The sequence below is a fragment of the Schistocerca americana genome, chromosome 8 (genome assembly GCF_021461395.2).
Source record: "Schistocerca americana isolate TAMUIC-IGC-003095 chromosome 8, iqSchAmer2.1, whole genome shotgun sequence".
NCBI lineage: Eukaryota > Metazoa > Arthropoda > Insecta > Orthoptera > Acrididae > Schistocerca > Schistocerca americana.
In genome coordinates, this window is record NC_060126.1 from 394,649,327 (window position 1) to 394,666,053 (window position 16,727).

General features: G+C 37.8%; 1 protein-coding gene across 1 annotated transcript in view; it reads left to right on the forward strand.

The window, feature by feature from the left end:
• The first annotated feature begins 211 nt into the window (after positions 1-211).
• Positions 212-16,727, forward strand: part of LOC124544617 (D-arabinitol dehydrogenase 1-like) — a 70,186-nt gene continuing 53,670 nt past the window's right edge. Inside the window, exons 1-3 of the mRNA XM_047123217.1 lie at positions 212-414; positions 3,947-4,071; positions 9,121-9,287. Coding sequence (XP_046979173.1) covers positions 277-414; positions 3,947-4,071; positions 9,121-9,287 — 430 coding nt within the window. The 5' untranslated portion in view covers positions 212-276. The remainder of the gene's footprint in view (positions 415-3,946; positions 4,072-9,120; positions 9,288-16,727) is intronic.

Consider the following 16,727-nt stretch of genomic DNA (forward strand, 5'->3'; position numbering starts at 1 on the left):
ATCTGAGGTATAGTGAATAACAAATGTAAAACATATAAACAGTCTTTATTAGTAAATCTCTCATTTATCACTGTATGTGCTTTGGTTTTCTGCTGCCAAGAAATCTGCTTTAATAAGATAATTTGTCAAACATGTATTAATTATACAACAAGGATAACCCCAGCATGTCACAGTTCACTTCTCTTATCGGTGTTATATAAAGCTACTCTCATTAGCCAAGTTGCCTCTTGACTCAAAATACTTGTTTAGCTTCAAGGCACAATAGTTTATCCAGCAATGGAAGCATTACAGTTCAATTCCAAAACCAAGACAGTTTCACTAATTAAAAAATCTGTACCATCAGTTAAGGAAGGTTGGGTCCTAATTAAAGTTGCATATTCAGGAGTGTGTGGCACTGATCTACATGTTTTTGAGGCAAGTACTAAAATTATTGACAAATATGTTTTTGACAAAAGATATTTGTGTGTGTGTGCGCGTGTGTATGTTTGTGTGACTTACATGAAAATACAGAATTAATGTTTTCCTGGAGGTAATTATAGGCACTGTAAACTGGATTTCCCCATCACAGTTTCATCATTTTTCTAACGTTATTGATTTGATATGTCATATTGCTAGCTCAAGCTGTGTGTAAGGTTTTGAGACTTAACTGGTCAGAATCAGTTCTTCCAGGTTATTTCTAGCAGTATCATATTAAATAATGTCAATAATTATTGGCCAGTATGCTTGCTTACAGCATTTTCAAAAATCTTCGAGAAAGTAATGTACTCAAGAGCAGTTAGCCACATCAACAGTAATGGTATACTTAGTAAATCACAGTTTGGATTTCAGAAATGCTGTTCCACTGAGACAGCAATATACAGTTTCACTGTCCACATAATACAGTCTTTAAATAGTAAAATGTCATCAATATGAATTTTCTGTGACTTGTCCAAAGCATTTGACTGCGTGAACCATGACATTATGTTACAGAAATTACAATTTTATGGTATAAATGGAATAGCATATGCGTGGTTTAAGTCATACCTACAGAACAGGAAACAAAAAGTTTCTTTATATGGGTCAAGTGATCTAAATAAGTTTACCACTTCATCTAACTGGAGTGAAATTACATTAGGTGTTCCACAGGGTTCAATCATGGGTCCCCTTCTGTTCTTGATGTATGCGAACAACTTCCCTTCTTATCTGAAACAAGAAGCTGAACTGTTTTCTGATGATACAAGCACCATTATTAATCCACTAAAAGAAACTCCAATTGAAGATGGTACAAATAAATTCTTTGGAAAAGTCATTAATTGGTTTTCTGCAAATGACCTTGCTTTAAACTCTGAAAAAAAAAAAAGAACACAGTACATCCATACATCCTGCTGCAAAAAGTAAAGTTCCTTCAATAAATCTAACACAGCAACAGAAGTCAGTAAACAGGGTAGAGCATACTACGTTTTCAGGTGTACATATAGATGAGAATCTTAATCGGAAAATTCATATTTTGGATCTTCTAAAGCGACTAGGTTCAGCAACTTTTGCAATCAGAATAACTGCCAATTTTGAGGATATAGAAATTATAGAAATTAGTAAGCTAACATACTTTGCATACTTTCACCCTCTGATGTCATACGAAATAATATTTTGGGGTAACTCAACACTTCGACAAGAAGTATTCACTGCTCAAAAGAAAATGTTTAGAATAATGTGTGGGGTCATAGTCACACATCTTGTAGGCATCTTTTTAAAAGATTGAGAACTCGTACAACAACCTCACAGTACATTTACTCACTAATGAAATTTGTTCTCATCAACAAGGACCAGTTTAAAAACAACAGTGACATTCATGATTATAATACCGAAAAAATAATTCTTACACTATCGTTTACTCAACCTATCTTTGGCACAAAAAGGGGTAAAATATGCTGCTATAAAAAATTTTGAAAAATTACCAGATGAAATAAAATGTCTGATAGCAGTAATAGCTTCAAAAATAAATTGAAATCATATCTCCTTGACAACTCCTATACCATAGATGAATTCTTGGATAGGAATAAATAAATCTATAAATATAATATATGCATGTTGTGCCATTTAAGGGAATGGGGTAAATATTAAAAAATCTTGTTTCATATGTGCGTTTCTTGTACGCTTGACATGTTCCACACCATAACGGCTACCATATCATGTGATTGATCAATGGAACATGCAACCAACTACTTAATTATACAAAACTTTGGTTCATTAAGTCTTGAGAGCTTGAGTATTTGCTAACAGAACATTAGCAATCAAGCCAATTATATATACTCACTCTGGTTTAAAGCAAATGGGTTCTTGCTTAATGAAAGCAAAACCCAGCAGATGGTATTCTGATTAAGAAACAAGTTTCCATCAGATGATCCTAGTTGTGTTAAATTTTTGGGGGTATATTTGGATGATAAACTTTCTTGGAATCCACATATTAGGTATATTAGTGGTAAATTGTCTAGGGTAATCTATTTGTTAAGGTGATTAATGCACTGTGTACCTAAAAATTATGTTAGAATATCTTACTATTCATTTTTCCAAAGCATCATACCCTATGGTATTATTTTATGGGGAAACTCCACTTGTATGCATGATATACTATTGCTGCAAAAGAAAGCTATTAGGATAATTACAGGCTCACCCTACAAGGCTAATTGTAAACCTTTGTTTACTCAACAAAAAATCATGACAGTAATAAACCTGTATATTTATTTTATTTTAATCTACACACAAAAGAACTTACCTAAAGTAAAATGCAGGGCAAATATACATTGTTACAACACTAGGACAAACAGCTGTATCTATATGCCCTACCACAGACTGTCAAAATCAGTTAACAGTTATGAACTTATGGGCCACAAATTATTTAACAAACTTCCACAAGCTATACAAAATTTACCAGAGCAACAATACAAACAAACACTTTATGACTGGTTAGTTGTAAATCCATTCTACAATATAAAGGATTTCATGACCTGTGATATTAAACTGTAATGTTATTAACAATTCTGTTCTTTTATAGCATGTACTGTATTGTATTATATGTATGACTTTGTCTATTGTTGTAATGGCTTAAAGACAATAAAATTATTATTATTATGAAAATATGGTAATTCAGTTTAAAGATATCTAGACATATTCTACTACAGAAAAACTGGAAGAAGTTTGCCTGTCATGCATGGTGAATGAGAAATTTAATTCATTTTTGTAGATATTCGTTTCTCAAACTCTGTGTAGCCATCTTTTCCCTAATACACATAAAAGTTAATAAAAGAAGTAGTGAGAAAAATTTACTGGTATATGAGAAAATTTTGTGTCCTACAAGGAAAGAATTTTGTCTGAAGTAAAGGGCTTGTAAGAACCAAGCAATAAATTTAAATTATAGAAACTACTGTAAGTTTGAAAATGTGTAAGCAGAAATGCAAAAATCTTGTATTGTGCACATAAAGTAAGTGGGTGAAGCAATAAAATTAAATATTTTACAGTTTTATCAAGAGACAAAGAACAGAAACATAAAATCAGAACAGGCTAAAATAATACAGTCGTCTTACGCTAAGACAAAGCAAAAGAAAAAGAGTTTCCATAAAATTCTCAGGTTTTTCACTCATCATGCCTGCATCAAAAAAATTCCAAAGAAGGGCAGCTCATTTTGTATTATTACAAAATAGGGAAATGTCATATGCGAGATGGTGTGGCAATCACTAAAAAAAAGGTTCCTTTATATTTTAGAGGCCTTTTATATTTTGACAAAATGTGCTGAATGGGAGATTTTTTTTGTAGTTTTGAATATGTCCAAAATGCAGTGTTTTCATCTACTATGATTTGTCATGATAATGTTTATAGCTATTATGAACCTCTGTGTTTTTATAATAGTTTCAAAAAGTACCTGATGAGAGCACAAATTTTCCTGTAAAATAATGGTTTCTATGTTAAATAGGGTTCATTTCCATGCTCTGACAGTCCAGTTGTCATGGGACATGAGTTTAGTGGAACTGTTACAGCTGTTGGATCAAACGTGACTCACTTAAAAGTAGGAGACAGGGTTGCTGTAGACCCAAACAGGTAAGAATCCTGCACGTGAAACATATGGGATGTCAGCTTCTCAGTCATTAAGCAGCTTGTTTGTTTTTATTAAGAGTAAAAAAAGGACACTAGACAGTATAACTACCATAGACAGCAAAGTATTCCCTGATGCTAGCATGAAAGAGGTGATTGCCAGTAACATTGTTACATCTATGGACTGACTTTTATAGTTAATCTCTTAAGAAAAGTCATAGAACTAACAGGTACAACAGTCAACACGAGAGCAGTCTGATACAGTTTTACCTAAAATGATGTTGTACAGAGTCAGATGACATAGGAGTGAATTTTATAACTATGGGCATGTGCGTGATCATCTTAAATCAGAACAAAATATAGGCCCTATAAATGCAAGTTACTCATAAACGCTCAGCTACTTTGCTTGTTTTTAACTTCCATAACTTTACATTATTTCTAGATTTTCTTCATTTATTGTTCATACATACATTGTGTTCCATACATGCCATGATGGACAGGGATGTTGAATAAGTCGAAGTGCAAAGTAATAGAGAGAAGTACCGGTACCTGCCAGAGACTGCTGCTATTAGCTGTAGTCATTAACTAGCTATGCTCTATTTGTTCTCTTAAAGTCATAAATGATGATAATGAATTAAAAGGGAAAAAATGTATATAAAAAAACTGTTATTTTCCCAGATGTACAGAGTAGCTTTTGTTTAACTTTTACTGCTTTCTTAATAACATACACTGAAAATTTTTATAAGTTGACAGTTTTCTATATCCTGTAAGAATATACAGTTAAAAGTTTTGCCTATTTGGTTTTACCTTCTCTAGTTCCAGATAATCTGGATGTGACATTCGCCTGCTTTATTTCTTCATTAATAGTCCTTGGTGTTGACAAACTGCGTTATTATACTGGCTGAAAAATGGGAGGGAGGGGAGGGGGGGGGGGGGTGGAATTTCAACACTGACTACTGTAAATAATGTAGCCAACATTGCAGAATAATGTGGCACGTATTGAACAGACACTGTCATTGTTTTAACGCATAGCCTGTCACCCTTATTTCACAGATAACAATATAATGGAAGGAAACTTTCCACGTGGGAAAAATTATATATAAAAACAAAGATGAGGTGACTTACTGAACAAAAGCGCTGGCAGGTCGATAGACACACAAACAAACACAAACATACACACAAAATTCAAGCTTTCGCAACAAACTGTTGCCTCATCAGGAAAGAGGGAAGGAGAGGGGAAGACGAAAGGAAGTGGGTTTTAAGGGAGAAGGTAAGGAGTCATTCCAATCCTGGGAGCGGAAAGACTTACCCCCTAAGGTAAGTCTTTCCGCTCCCGGGATTGGAATGACTCCTTACCCTCTCCCTTAAAACCCACTTCCTTTTGTCTTCCCCTCTCCTTCCCTCTTTCCTGATGAGGCAACAGTTTGTTGCGAAAGCTTGAATTTTGTGTGTATGTTTGTGTTTGTTTGTGTGTCTATCGACCTGCCAGCGCTTTTGTTCGGTAAGTCACCTCATCTTTGTTTTTATATATAATTATTTCACAGATAAGTTGATGCAGCTTTGTTGACCTAACCAGCACGAGTTTCTTGTCTGAAAATCGGCAGTTAACTGACTGTCTTGGGACCAAATTTCGGGCCCTTATATATAATCACAATAATAGATACTGAAACTATACATTGTTTGATGTTAGAGTTACAGAAATTACAATTAAGTATACCTCATTCAATTAACTGAATACATGGAAAAATTCTTTCTTTTTAACACTTTCTTCTATTACAAGAGTTAAGCTGAGTTATTTGTTTAAATGGTGAAATTAACAGATATAGTTATGCAAAAAATACTTTTGATAAAACTGGTAATAACTTTGTAATTAATTAAGGGCTGGTTTTGCTGATATGTTTCCGTGTAGTGCCAAACAGGTACTTAAAGCATGACAGGTTTTTGTCTTTGAAATGTTTATAATTAATACAGAATTTATATTTGTTTATAAGTCAATAATAGAATTTAAGTTAAGAAACAATTACTGATTTCATCCTATAATGAAAAATATTAACTAGGAATAGTCAAAATGAATCAGGAAATTAATTACATACACAAAACTAAGCACAAAAATAGATCTGGTGCTATATTCTTTAAAAAACCTTTCTCTTTCATGAAAATATAGATCGTACTTATGTATGTTAATGGTAATTAGCTAAAATGAAAAAAAAGAAAGAATTTAAGAAGTCAGATGGCAAAACAAGAGAGGAAGTAAAAAGATCCCAGCTTGCTTCTTCACAAGGAGAAGTGGCTAATAAAGCACAATTTTAATTTTTTGTTAAATATTGAGAGATTCTCAGTTTTGTACTTCACATCTTCAGATAGCATATTGGAGACCATAGTCCCAAAATACTGAATCTGACCAAGAGCTATTGACAGGAAGATGTGGTAGCCCACAGAAATTTTTCCAAGATGGAGGACATTTTCTAAACTGGCCTTTTTGATATGACAAATGTGGTTAGTTTTGAAATATGTATTTGAAGAAATAAATTTGTCAAGAAGTTCACAAAATTTATCATATCTCAAATGATTGATAGTTGCTCAGTAATTTTCAGGTAAATTTCTGATACCTAAACAGTGAGGATATTTCAATAGTATATGCAAAGCAAACCATTTTATATTATTAATGTCAATATGGATGCCATACTTTTATTTAATTATCTGAATTTACATCTTCATATGATTAAATTGTGGGTATCCAAAAAATTACACTGCACAACACAATTAAAGGGTCACTTTTTTGAAACTCCATAATTATCTTCCACTGCATTGTAGAAGTTTGAAATTTGGTTCAAAGATGCCTACAGCCTTCCTCTGTAATAGTTCAAAAGCATGACATCTTGTGACTTCAGCCTTAGGCTCAGTGATACTTCAAACAGCAAGGTGATGACACATGTGAAAAAAAGGTAGAACTCAGAAGTTCACATGAGGTATAGGATGGGTTAATGTCACATTAGCATAACATTTCACATCAATTATGCCCATTGTCACCATGGACATGTCAGACAAGGGGAAGATCATCATACCCTTCTTATCCACTTTTACGCCTTTTCTTGATGTCTCTGCAATAGAGGTCCTAACCCCAATGCCCAGTATTGAAATCATGTAGTTTTCTTGTGGTGGCTGAATAAAGTATTTCAGACACAGTGCTGCTCAGAATCAACACAGAAAGGCTTCAGGGGGTGGGATAAAGTACATCAATAAAATACCCCTTCCTTTTGGGTGTTGATTCCCACACATTCCACAGTAAAAAATGACTGTTCCCAGTGTGATGAACAACAGGATGACATTCTTTAGAACCTTTGACACTACTGACATCCCCCTGGACAATTCACCCTTCTCTAAGAACACTGTGGGCCTGCAACACTGCTAATCATGATTGCACATCCTTTGGAGAGTAGTGCAAAAAAAAAATTTGCTCTAGTGTACTGAGTGAAACCACTAGGAACTGTTTAAAACCATTCGATGAAATTTTAATATGAGCTGAAGCATCAGATGGTGTTTATGCTTTATCAGCCCTCCTTTTCACACCCTTCTGTACCTGGTGCTTACAAAAATTCACTTCTGATCTTGTTAACAGAATTACTGCATTACTTTTATGCTTTCTGTTTTTTAAATGTGATTAGCATAAATAAATTTGAGCAAAATGTTCTTGGAAGATACATTTTCTAGGCTGACAAGTAAATTGTAGCTTAAGGTCAGTATATCACTAGATGAATATGGGAAATCTTCTAAAACCATCTTCAGATTGGCCAAAAGAATTGACATTCAGCAGCATATTACTCTACCTTATCTCTCCTGTACATCACATTATTGAGTAGCCATGCCAAATCATGCGCAGAATTCATTCCATGTCCTAACTCCTGGAGAGGACATTGTTTTGATCCTAAAGTTCACACTGTTTTCTCTCTCTTCTTTAGTGAGAGAATGATGTTTGCTTTTACTGACAGATGTATATGGTCCAGAGATTAAGTATAGATGTGCACATCTGTCACATAATAAGACTGTGTTTTCAGCCATGTAAAATAGAATGTGGAATTATCAAACCATCACAGATCTTCTTTCTCCTCAGACAAATGATAAACTACTGTTGTGATTCCATTGTCAAGCAAAGATAAGGGGGAGTGGGTGAGGCGTTCCTGTGGAAACTGATAATGCATGACATGCACATATACTGCTGACATGTTTATGGTGCTTGGGAACCATATATCTGAGTGTTGGTCCTGTCCATTTTTGTAGCTCAATAGCTCAACATCTCAGTAGCTCTGCAAGGAGGTGACAGGTGAAAGATTGAGGGCACATTTTCAGCACTGCCCTGTAATTATGAACATCAGTCTTGACTTCAGGACAGTTACTAAGCCTTCACCAATGAATCAACATAATTTCCTGTGAACAGTATGGCAACCAAAAAATTCCAAGTTTTGTAGTGACTGCTGAAGTCACAGTACTTCCTGTCACACTAAGTAATGTGTAATCTGCAGACAGTTGTTGTAAGCCACAATTCATCTGACATTGCTTTATATATATAATCACAAATGCTACTAAAGAGAAATATACTGGAAACTGAATGTGATGATATCACAATCTTAGAAGACTCCTCTGTAATATGTCCTACTTTATACTTTAAACTGGATTCTTATACTTAACACTATGTTCTTACAGCTCATTTTTGTAGGATAAATATATTTTTAATTTTAATTGTTACCCCCAGAAGACTATTCCACAGTGCAACAGAAAATGAAAGCATGTTTGTGTATTACCATTTTTATCAACAATGGTATGCTCACATATACTTCATAGATTTTACTACAAACATCAGGCCTTAATCGTATCTGATCTAGGATCTTACTTGTGGTATTGAAGAAACAAATCCAAATGATATATTATTAAAGGAGAAATTTCAGACTCAAAAAGTTAGCATATTTGTTACTTTTTGTTTGTATCCATGTCTACAAATTACAACATTTCAGTGTCATAGTCATTGATGCTTCAGACCACATATGGTACACATTTCAGTGGCTGTGACACATGTGATGCCTGTACTGGAGGACAGCCTCACTACTGTGAGATTGGTGGCATCTACAGAAACTTAGGAATGATGAATGATGGTGGGTGGGCTGAATATTGCCTTGCACCTGCCAGACAAGTGTATAAACTACCAGACAACATTACCTTTGAGCAAGGTGAGTGGAGCTCTCTCTCATTCTTTCTCCGTCCTTCTGTGTGGGTGTATTATGAAAATTTATTTTCATTTTTTATGAATCTTGAGCTATCTAGCCTATTAATAAGGACAAAATACAGCGTTCATTCATTCATACATCACATTTCATAGATATAAAGGACATTTTTTTATAATATGCAGCAAGTTGAAAGAGATATTAATAGAGAGCAGTAGTTATCCCAAACTCCTTCTGTAGGTTGTATTACCAACTATCACAATTTTTAATTAACTAATTCATTCAGGTAACATGTTCTATAAATCTTACAGTGAAAGAGAGTGTTATGGGATGTGAAGCAAATCAAGTTACACATTAACATACAGAAACAATCACTGCAGGCTATCGCTGTAAACTTATGCATGTATGCTGTAAATAAAATTCCACCATGCCCTCAATCTCCTTGATTGACAATGCTGTCAGTTTCAGAAGACTAGACCTCTGTCTTCAGACAGCTGTCAAATATAATTAGATTATTGCCTATTTTTCAAAACTGGCAGCACAAAGGACATTGCGACAGAGGTGTTATTTTAATTACTGCATTTATGTTAAATTGTACTAGCTACTGGTTAGAACTAGAGCTAATTTAGTCACACTGATAATTAAAGGAGTTGCAGTACCTCTTGGGTATTAAGAGAAAACCAGTTAATGACAAAATGGCCACTGTTCTTCCTCTCAACTACTGTTTTCATTTATTGAATTGTTTATATGAGTTTTTTGATTGCTTTGATCCATGGCTTTCAGGATGTAATGTCACAATATCACAGATTATGTCATGCAAAACCAATGTTTTTGGAATACATTTTAGTTGGCATGGAGTAGCCATTGTATTTGAGGTAATAGTTACATTTGAGATCACAGTATGTTTTAAAATCCTGCAACAGGTGGATATCGTGATACTGGATAGTAAATCTGTAAATCACTTTTGCTACCTTTCTTGCAGATCAGTGTGACCTGTGTTTTCAACATATGAATTGAACATGATTTGTATTATCAGTAACAATACAGTATTTTTGTTAGTAACCAGTTTTGTAATGGAAAAAAATAAGAGGTATTCTTATGATGTGGCCTATAAATTGAAAGTAATAGCATGTGCAGAAGGACATGGAAAGAGAGCAGCTGGTCAGCAGTTTGGCCCTCCACTAATGGAAAAAATCATTCATGAGTGATGTGCTAATAAAGAAGAAATGAAAAAAATGAGAAAGGTTAAATGTGCAAATAGAGGACTGAATGCAAAATGGCCAAAACTAGAAAATGATGTCGTGGGGATCAAGATGTATGTACGGTAATATTGAACCCAACATTAAGTATTCGCTTGTTCATAATGAATTAACTTTATTTTGATCAAGTCGGTACAAACACATCGGCTTGAATACAGAGTTCGGAACACACTGAGATCAACAGTTTTCAAAGAAGTTTGTTCTCAAAGATGAGGCGGTCAACTCTTGCAGTCAATAACTGCCTCAGAGCCCTTGCCGGTAGTGCAGAGCATGGTAAGGATGATGAGAGGCGTGTGCGCACCCGGCTGGCTGATGGCGCAGGTGCGTGTGACCAATCGTGTCATGGCAGGCGCTAGTGCGATGCACGATCGGACCGTTTCTCGATGTCTTGGTAGGCACAACCGGTGGAGGGAAGCAGGCGTGGAAGGCTTTCACAGGTTGACCGTGCCATGCTGCTAATGGCACTGTGGGAGCAGAAGGCGGTGGCGTGTCAGTGGGGAGAACATCGTCGTGCCGAGGCTGTGTGCCACAGCGGAGTTTTGATCCAATCAAAGGCACGGAGTGCGTCGAAGATCCAATGCGATGTATTGCTGAAGTATTTGCCGGCAAGTGCCATGGTAAGTGCAACGTGTCCGGTAACAGTTTTTTATTGGCCGTATGACTTAAAGGAACAAGCATGCTGTGGCTTAACAGGTTGCGTAAAAGATGCCGGATGAGCAACACTCGCAATAACGATGGAGTTATAGAGGCACTTGATGTCACAGCAGGGGAGAAAACAGCAAGCTGCACATGACAGACCTTGGCGGCGGATGACTTTGGCGTAGATGGAAGCGTCACCTCAGAGTCTGTGGACAGTGAGTGTGGTACAGCGTTAGATGGCAGGATGTTCCAAGCTGTGATCGAAGGTTGGGGGGCGTGACCGTGAGCCTTGTGCATGAGGCATGGCAACGGCGAGAGGTGGTGGAAGGCGGACGTGGTCAGCGAAACCATGGTCGGAGCAGGAAGGCGATGAGACACAATGTGAACATGAAGAAGTCGAATTGGTGGATGAACTACTGGTCCGTGGCAGAGAGGTGACACAGTTTGATGGAACTGGAACAGCATGTGTGCTGTTGCTGTCAGCGCTCCGGTCAAGTCATAAGGCTGCAAACTGCTTGCGCAAAACTGCTGCACAGTCGTGTGTCGGAGCGGAAGGATGCGCACTCGTCCAAGCAGAAACGGCAGATGTTTTGGTCGTACATTGTGGAGGTAGTGAAGAGGGCAGCAAAGCAAGAGGCACGGAATGCGGCTGGTTGTGCCATGGTACAGAAATGAGGTGTTTGGAACTACCAAGGAAAGGTGGCAGCGGCGTAAATAAGTTGCTTGTATCACATCAGTAATGTAGAATGCTCACTTGAGGTGGCGTGATGATGACAGTTGTGACATCTGGGACATAGATCCATGTAGCGTGATCATCAGGGTATTAGTTGTAGCTGGTAGTAACAGCAAAGGATCATCAGCAGTCGGAGGCGGAACAATGACAGGAGCATCTCGTTGCATGTCATACTCGGTCAGTGTCGGATGCAGCATGTGTAACTGATCTTGTACCAACAAGTTGTATGTCGCAATTTACTCATGTAACTGTTGCAGTTATTCAGGCGAAAATGTATGTCGTGAAGCAGTCTGCTGTGTATCACTGAGTAAGATGGGGTCGAAATCAGAATCTGTCTCTATCAAAGGGTAACCTGCCGTACAAAACAAGGTCGGCGGCACAGTATTGATGTAACAGTTCGAGTAGAAGAGATCGTGTGGGCGATCGTGAATGTGAAACTCAGTACTCGGCGGCAGCAGAGTGAGAACATGTTCATTGCTGTATGAAGCACTGATACAGCTGAAATCGTCTTCTGGGGTGGGTAAACAAGTTGCGGGCGACATTGAGTAGTGAACAGCCGGGCAGTAAGTGTGCATAGTGTCGGCGAGTTGTTGAAATGCGCAGCTGATTGTTTTGACTGGGTTGAGTTCAGTGAGCCAGCAGGTGGCGGCCGTGACGTGGCTGTCGATAGCGGTCAAGCCGAGTCAGTGCGGCTCAGGTGCTGTGTAGAGGGAAGCGTGGCACGTCCAGTGTTGCACTGAGAAACAGCCAGCATTTTCGTTGGTGTAATTGGTGCACTGTCGTTGATCGGTAGGATGTCCTTGATGAGATTGTTCCTGTGAATTTGACCAGGCATGCAATTTAGCCGTAATTTGGAGTTCGTGCTCACTGGGATTTGCAACATAGTCCCCGTTTGTTGCAGTCCATTGTTTGGCATGATTGTCCAGTATCGAAGCACTGCACAAAGTTAATTCATTATACAAAAGCAAGTCAAGATAGTCCAAATTAATTGGCAAAGGAGCACTGCGCTGTCCGGAAGTGAAATTACCGATGCGTTGAGCGGGTTTCGGCGGACGACGTGTTCGCCTCGGTCGCATTGTTGATGTGTGAGAAGGTGATGAAAGTTGTCAAAAAGCATGATTCACACAAGAGTCAGGAATTTACACACTAATTACACTTCCTGTACACTGCATCCAGATGCGGTGCTATGCAAAGTCGATGGACGTAGAAATTCAACAAAGAGTTACTGCATTGTTTGTCCATGGCGATGTTCCAGTACACATTTCTGTCATCATAAGCGGCGTTCATGAGGGTTGGGCTCACCAGTGTGGGGATCACGATGTTACGTACAGTAATATCGAACCCAACATTAAGTATTCGCTCATTTATAGTGAATTAACTTTATTTTGATCAAGTCAGTACAAACACATCCGCTCGAATACAGAGTTCGGAACACACTGAGATCAACAGTTTTCAAAGAAGTTCATTCTCAGAGATGAGGCAGTCGACTCTTGCAGTCGATAACCTCCACAATGTATTGAAACGCATTCAGTGACACCATCAAAATGGCATTGGAATTAGTACAAAAAAGATTCAAACACATGCTTGTAAGTTAACGCTAGACTGGAACTTAACAGACTTTAAGGGTGGAGTTGATTGGTGCTACAGGTTTATGGAGTGTCATGGACTTAGCATGTGAACAAAAACCAAAATATCTTATAAAATGACACAAGAGTATAAAGAGAAAATATTAACCTTCCAACACTTTATTACTGTACGTTGAAAGAAAACTAGTGCAGATATAAGCCAAATAGCAAATATGGAAAAAACACCTTTGACATTAAATGTGTCAAGTAAGACAACTGTTGCAATGGAAGATACTAAAATTGTAACTATAAAAACTAGTGGACCTGAAAAAATGTATTACAATGTTTTCCTTCCATGTTGTGCTGATGATACTAAATTTAATCTACTGATCATTTTCAAGCACAAAATAATGCCAACACCTTCTGAAATACCACCAGGTGTTGTTCATGCACATGAAAAGGGTTGGGTGGATGAGGCTGGTATGAAATTATGGATTAATAGGGCATGAGAGAGAAGGAAAGGTGCTTTGTTGAAGAAGAGTTATCTTATCATGCTACATCAATTTGAAAAATTCTGTGAAAGAGAAATTGAGACAGTTTAATGCAGAGCTTGCCATTATTCCAAGAGGACTTACTACACAATTGCAACCTCTTGGTGTTCTGATAAATAAACGATTTAAAGTATACAGGGTGCTACCAAAAGATACTGCCAAACTTTCAGGAAACATTCCTCACACACAAAGAAAGAAAATATGTTATGTGGACATGTGTCCGGAAACACTTACTTTCCATGTTAGAGCTCATTTTATTACTTCTCTTCAAATCACATTAATCATGGAATAGAAAAACACAACAACAGAACGTACCAGTGTGACTTCAAACATGTTGTTACAGGAAATGTTCAAAATGTCCTCCATTAGCGAGGATGCATGCATCCACCCTCTGTTGCATGGAATCCCTGATGCGCTGATGCAGCCCTGGAGAATGGTGTATTGTATCACAGCCGTCCACAATATGAGCACGAAGAGTCTCTACATTTGGTACCAGAGTTGCGTAGACAAGAGCTTTCAAATGCCCCCATAAATGAAAGTCAAGAGCGTTAAGGTCAGGAGAGCGTGGAAGCCATGGAATTGGTCCGCCTCTATCAATCCATCGGTCACCGAATCTGTTGTTGAGAAGCGTACCAACACTTCAACTGAAATGTGCAGGAGCTCCATCGTGCATGAACCACATGTTGTGTCGTACTTGTAAAGGCACATGTTCTAGCAGCACAGGTAGAGTATCCCATATGAAATCATGATAACGTGCTCCATTGAGCGTAGGTGGAAAAACATGGGGCCCAATCAAGACATCACCAACAATGCCTGCCCAAACGTTCACAGATAATCTGTGTTGATGACGTGATTGCACAATTGCATGCGTATTCTCGTCAGCCCACACATGTTGATTGTGAAAATTTACAATTTGATCACGTTGGAATGAAGCCTTACCCGTAAAGAGAACATTTGCACTGAAATGAGGATTGACACATTGTTGGATGAATCATTCGCAGAAGTGTACCCGTGGAGGCCAATCAGCTGCTGATAGTGCCTGCACACGCTGTACATGGTACGGAAACAACTGGTTCTCCCATAGCACTCTCCATACAGTGACGTGGTCAACGTTACCTTGTACAGCAGCAACTTCTCTGATGCTGACATTAGGGTTATCGTCAACTGCATGAAGAATTGCCTCGTCCATTGCAGGTGTCCTCATTGTTCTAGGTCTTCCCCAGTCGCGAGTCATAGGCTGGAATGTTCCGTGCTCCCTAAGATGCTGATCAATTGCTTGGAACGTCTTCCTGTTGGGACACCTTCCTTCTGGAAATCTATCTCGATACAAACGTACCGCCCCACAGCTATTGCCCCGTTCTAATCCATACATCAAATGAGCATCTGCCAACTCCACATTTGTAAACATTGCATTGACTGCAAAACCACATTCGTGATGAACACTAACCTGTTGATGCTACATACTGATGTGCTTGATGCTAATACTGTAGAGCAATGAGTCGCATGTCAACACAAACACCGAAGTCAATATTACCTTCCTTCAATTGGGCCAACTGGCGGTGAATCAAGGAAGTACAGTACATACTGACGAAACTAAAATGAGCTCTAACATGGAAATTAAGTGTTTCCGGACACATGTCCACATAACATATTTTCTTTATTTGTGTGTGGGGAATGTTTCCTGAAAGTTTGGTTGTACCTTTTTGTAACACCCTGTATATGAGAGAGGAATGGAACAAATGGATGATGGACGAAACACAACATGAATTCACTCTGAAGGGAGGTTTAAAATGACTTACAATCCAACAAATGTGTCAGTGGATAAAACAGTCATGGCCTTGAGTGAGAGATAAACATTGTTAAATCTTTCAAGAAGTGCAGCATAAGTAATGCTCTCGATACAGTGAAGATTGTCTTAAGTACGAAGAGGAAAACAATGACAAAAATGAAGAGGAAGAAGAAGAACAAAGTTCAGATGAATATTTTGAAGGATTTTAAAAGTCAGTTTGGTTTTATAAACTAAGATGCTTTTTAGTCTGGCGCTGCAGTCTACTTGTAAAAGTCATAAAAAATGTTATATTTTAAAAAAGTGCTTAAAAATTAAGGTGGGTCATATAGTCCATAAAATACAGTAGTGATAAAAGTTTCAGTGCAGATATCCTCAAAGGATCATGTCTACCTGTTGCTATTAAAACTAATATATTTCTAATCATGACTTAGCTTCTGAGCTATATGTTCTAAGCAGTGGCAGCTGCTGTGTAAGAGGACAAGAGCACGTGACCATCGTAACTTTCAACACCTTGCAGATTTATTGGTTATTTTTCTTTGAATGCTGTTAAACATAACATAGATGCTAAAAACTGAAAGATATGGCACTTAAGTCTACTGCACTACTGCTCATATAGATTCCATGAAACTTGGCATCTGGGTCATGAGCACAGCTTCAGTTGTGCATGTTTTAAGGAGCTTTTGCACATGAATGACTTGTGTGACATAATTGACTTAGGGGCCAAATGCCTATGGATTTGATAAACAGCTTGCATGGTTCACAAGGTGCACAGCTAACCCTTGCCACTCCACTAGAAGTTTACACCACTGCCACCAGATGGTAGCACACTGCGACAAACTTTTATCCCCATTCACATGACATAAACCTCACTAGATGATAGCACACTCCTCAGATACACTAATTCATTCAC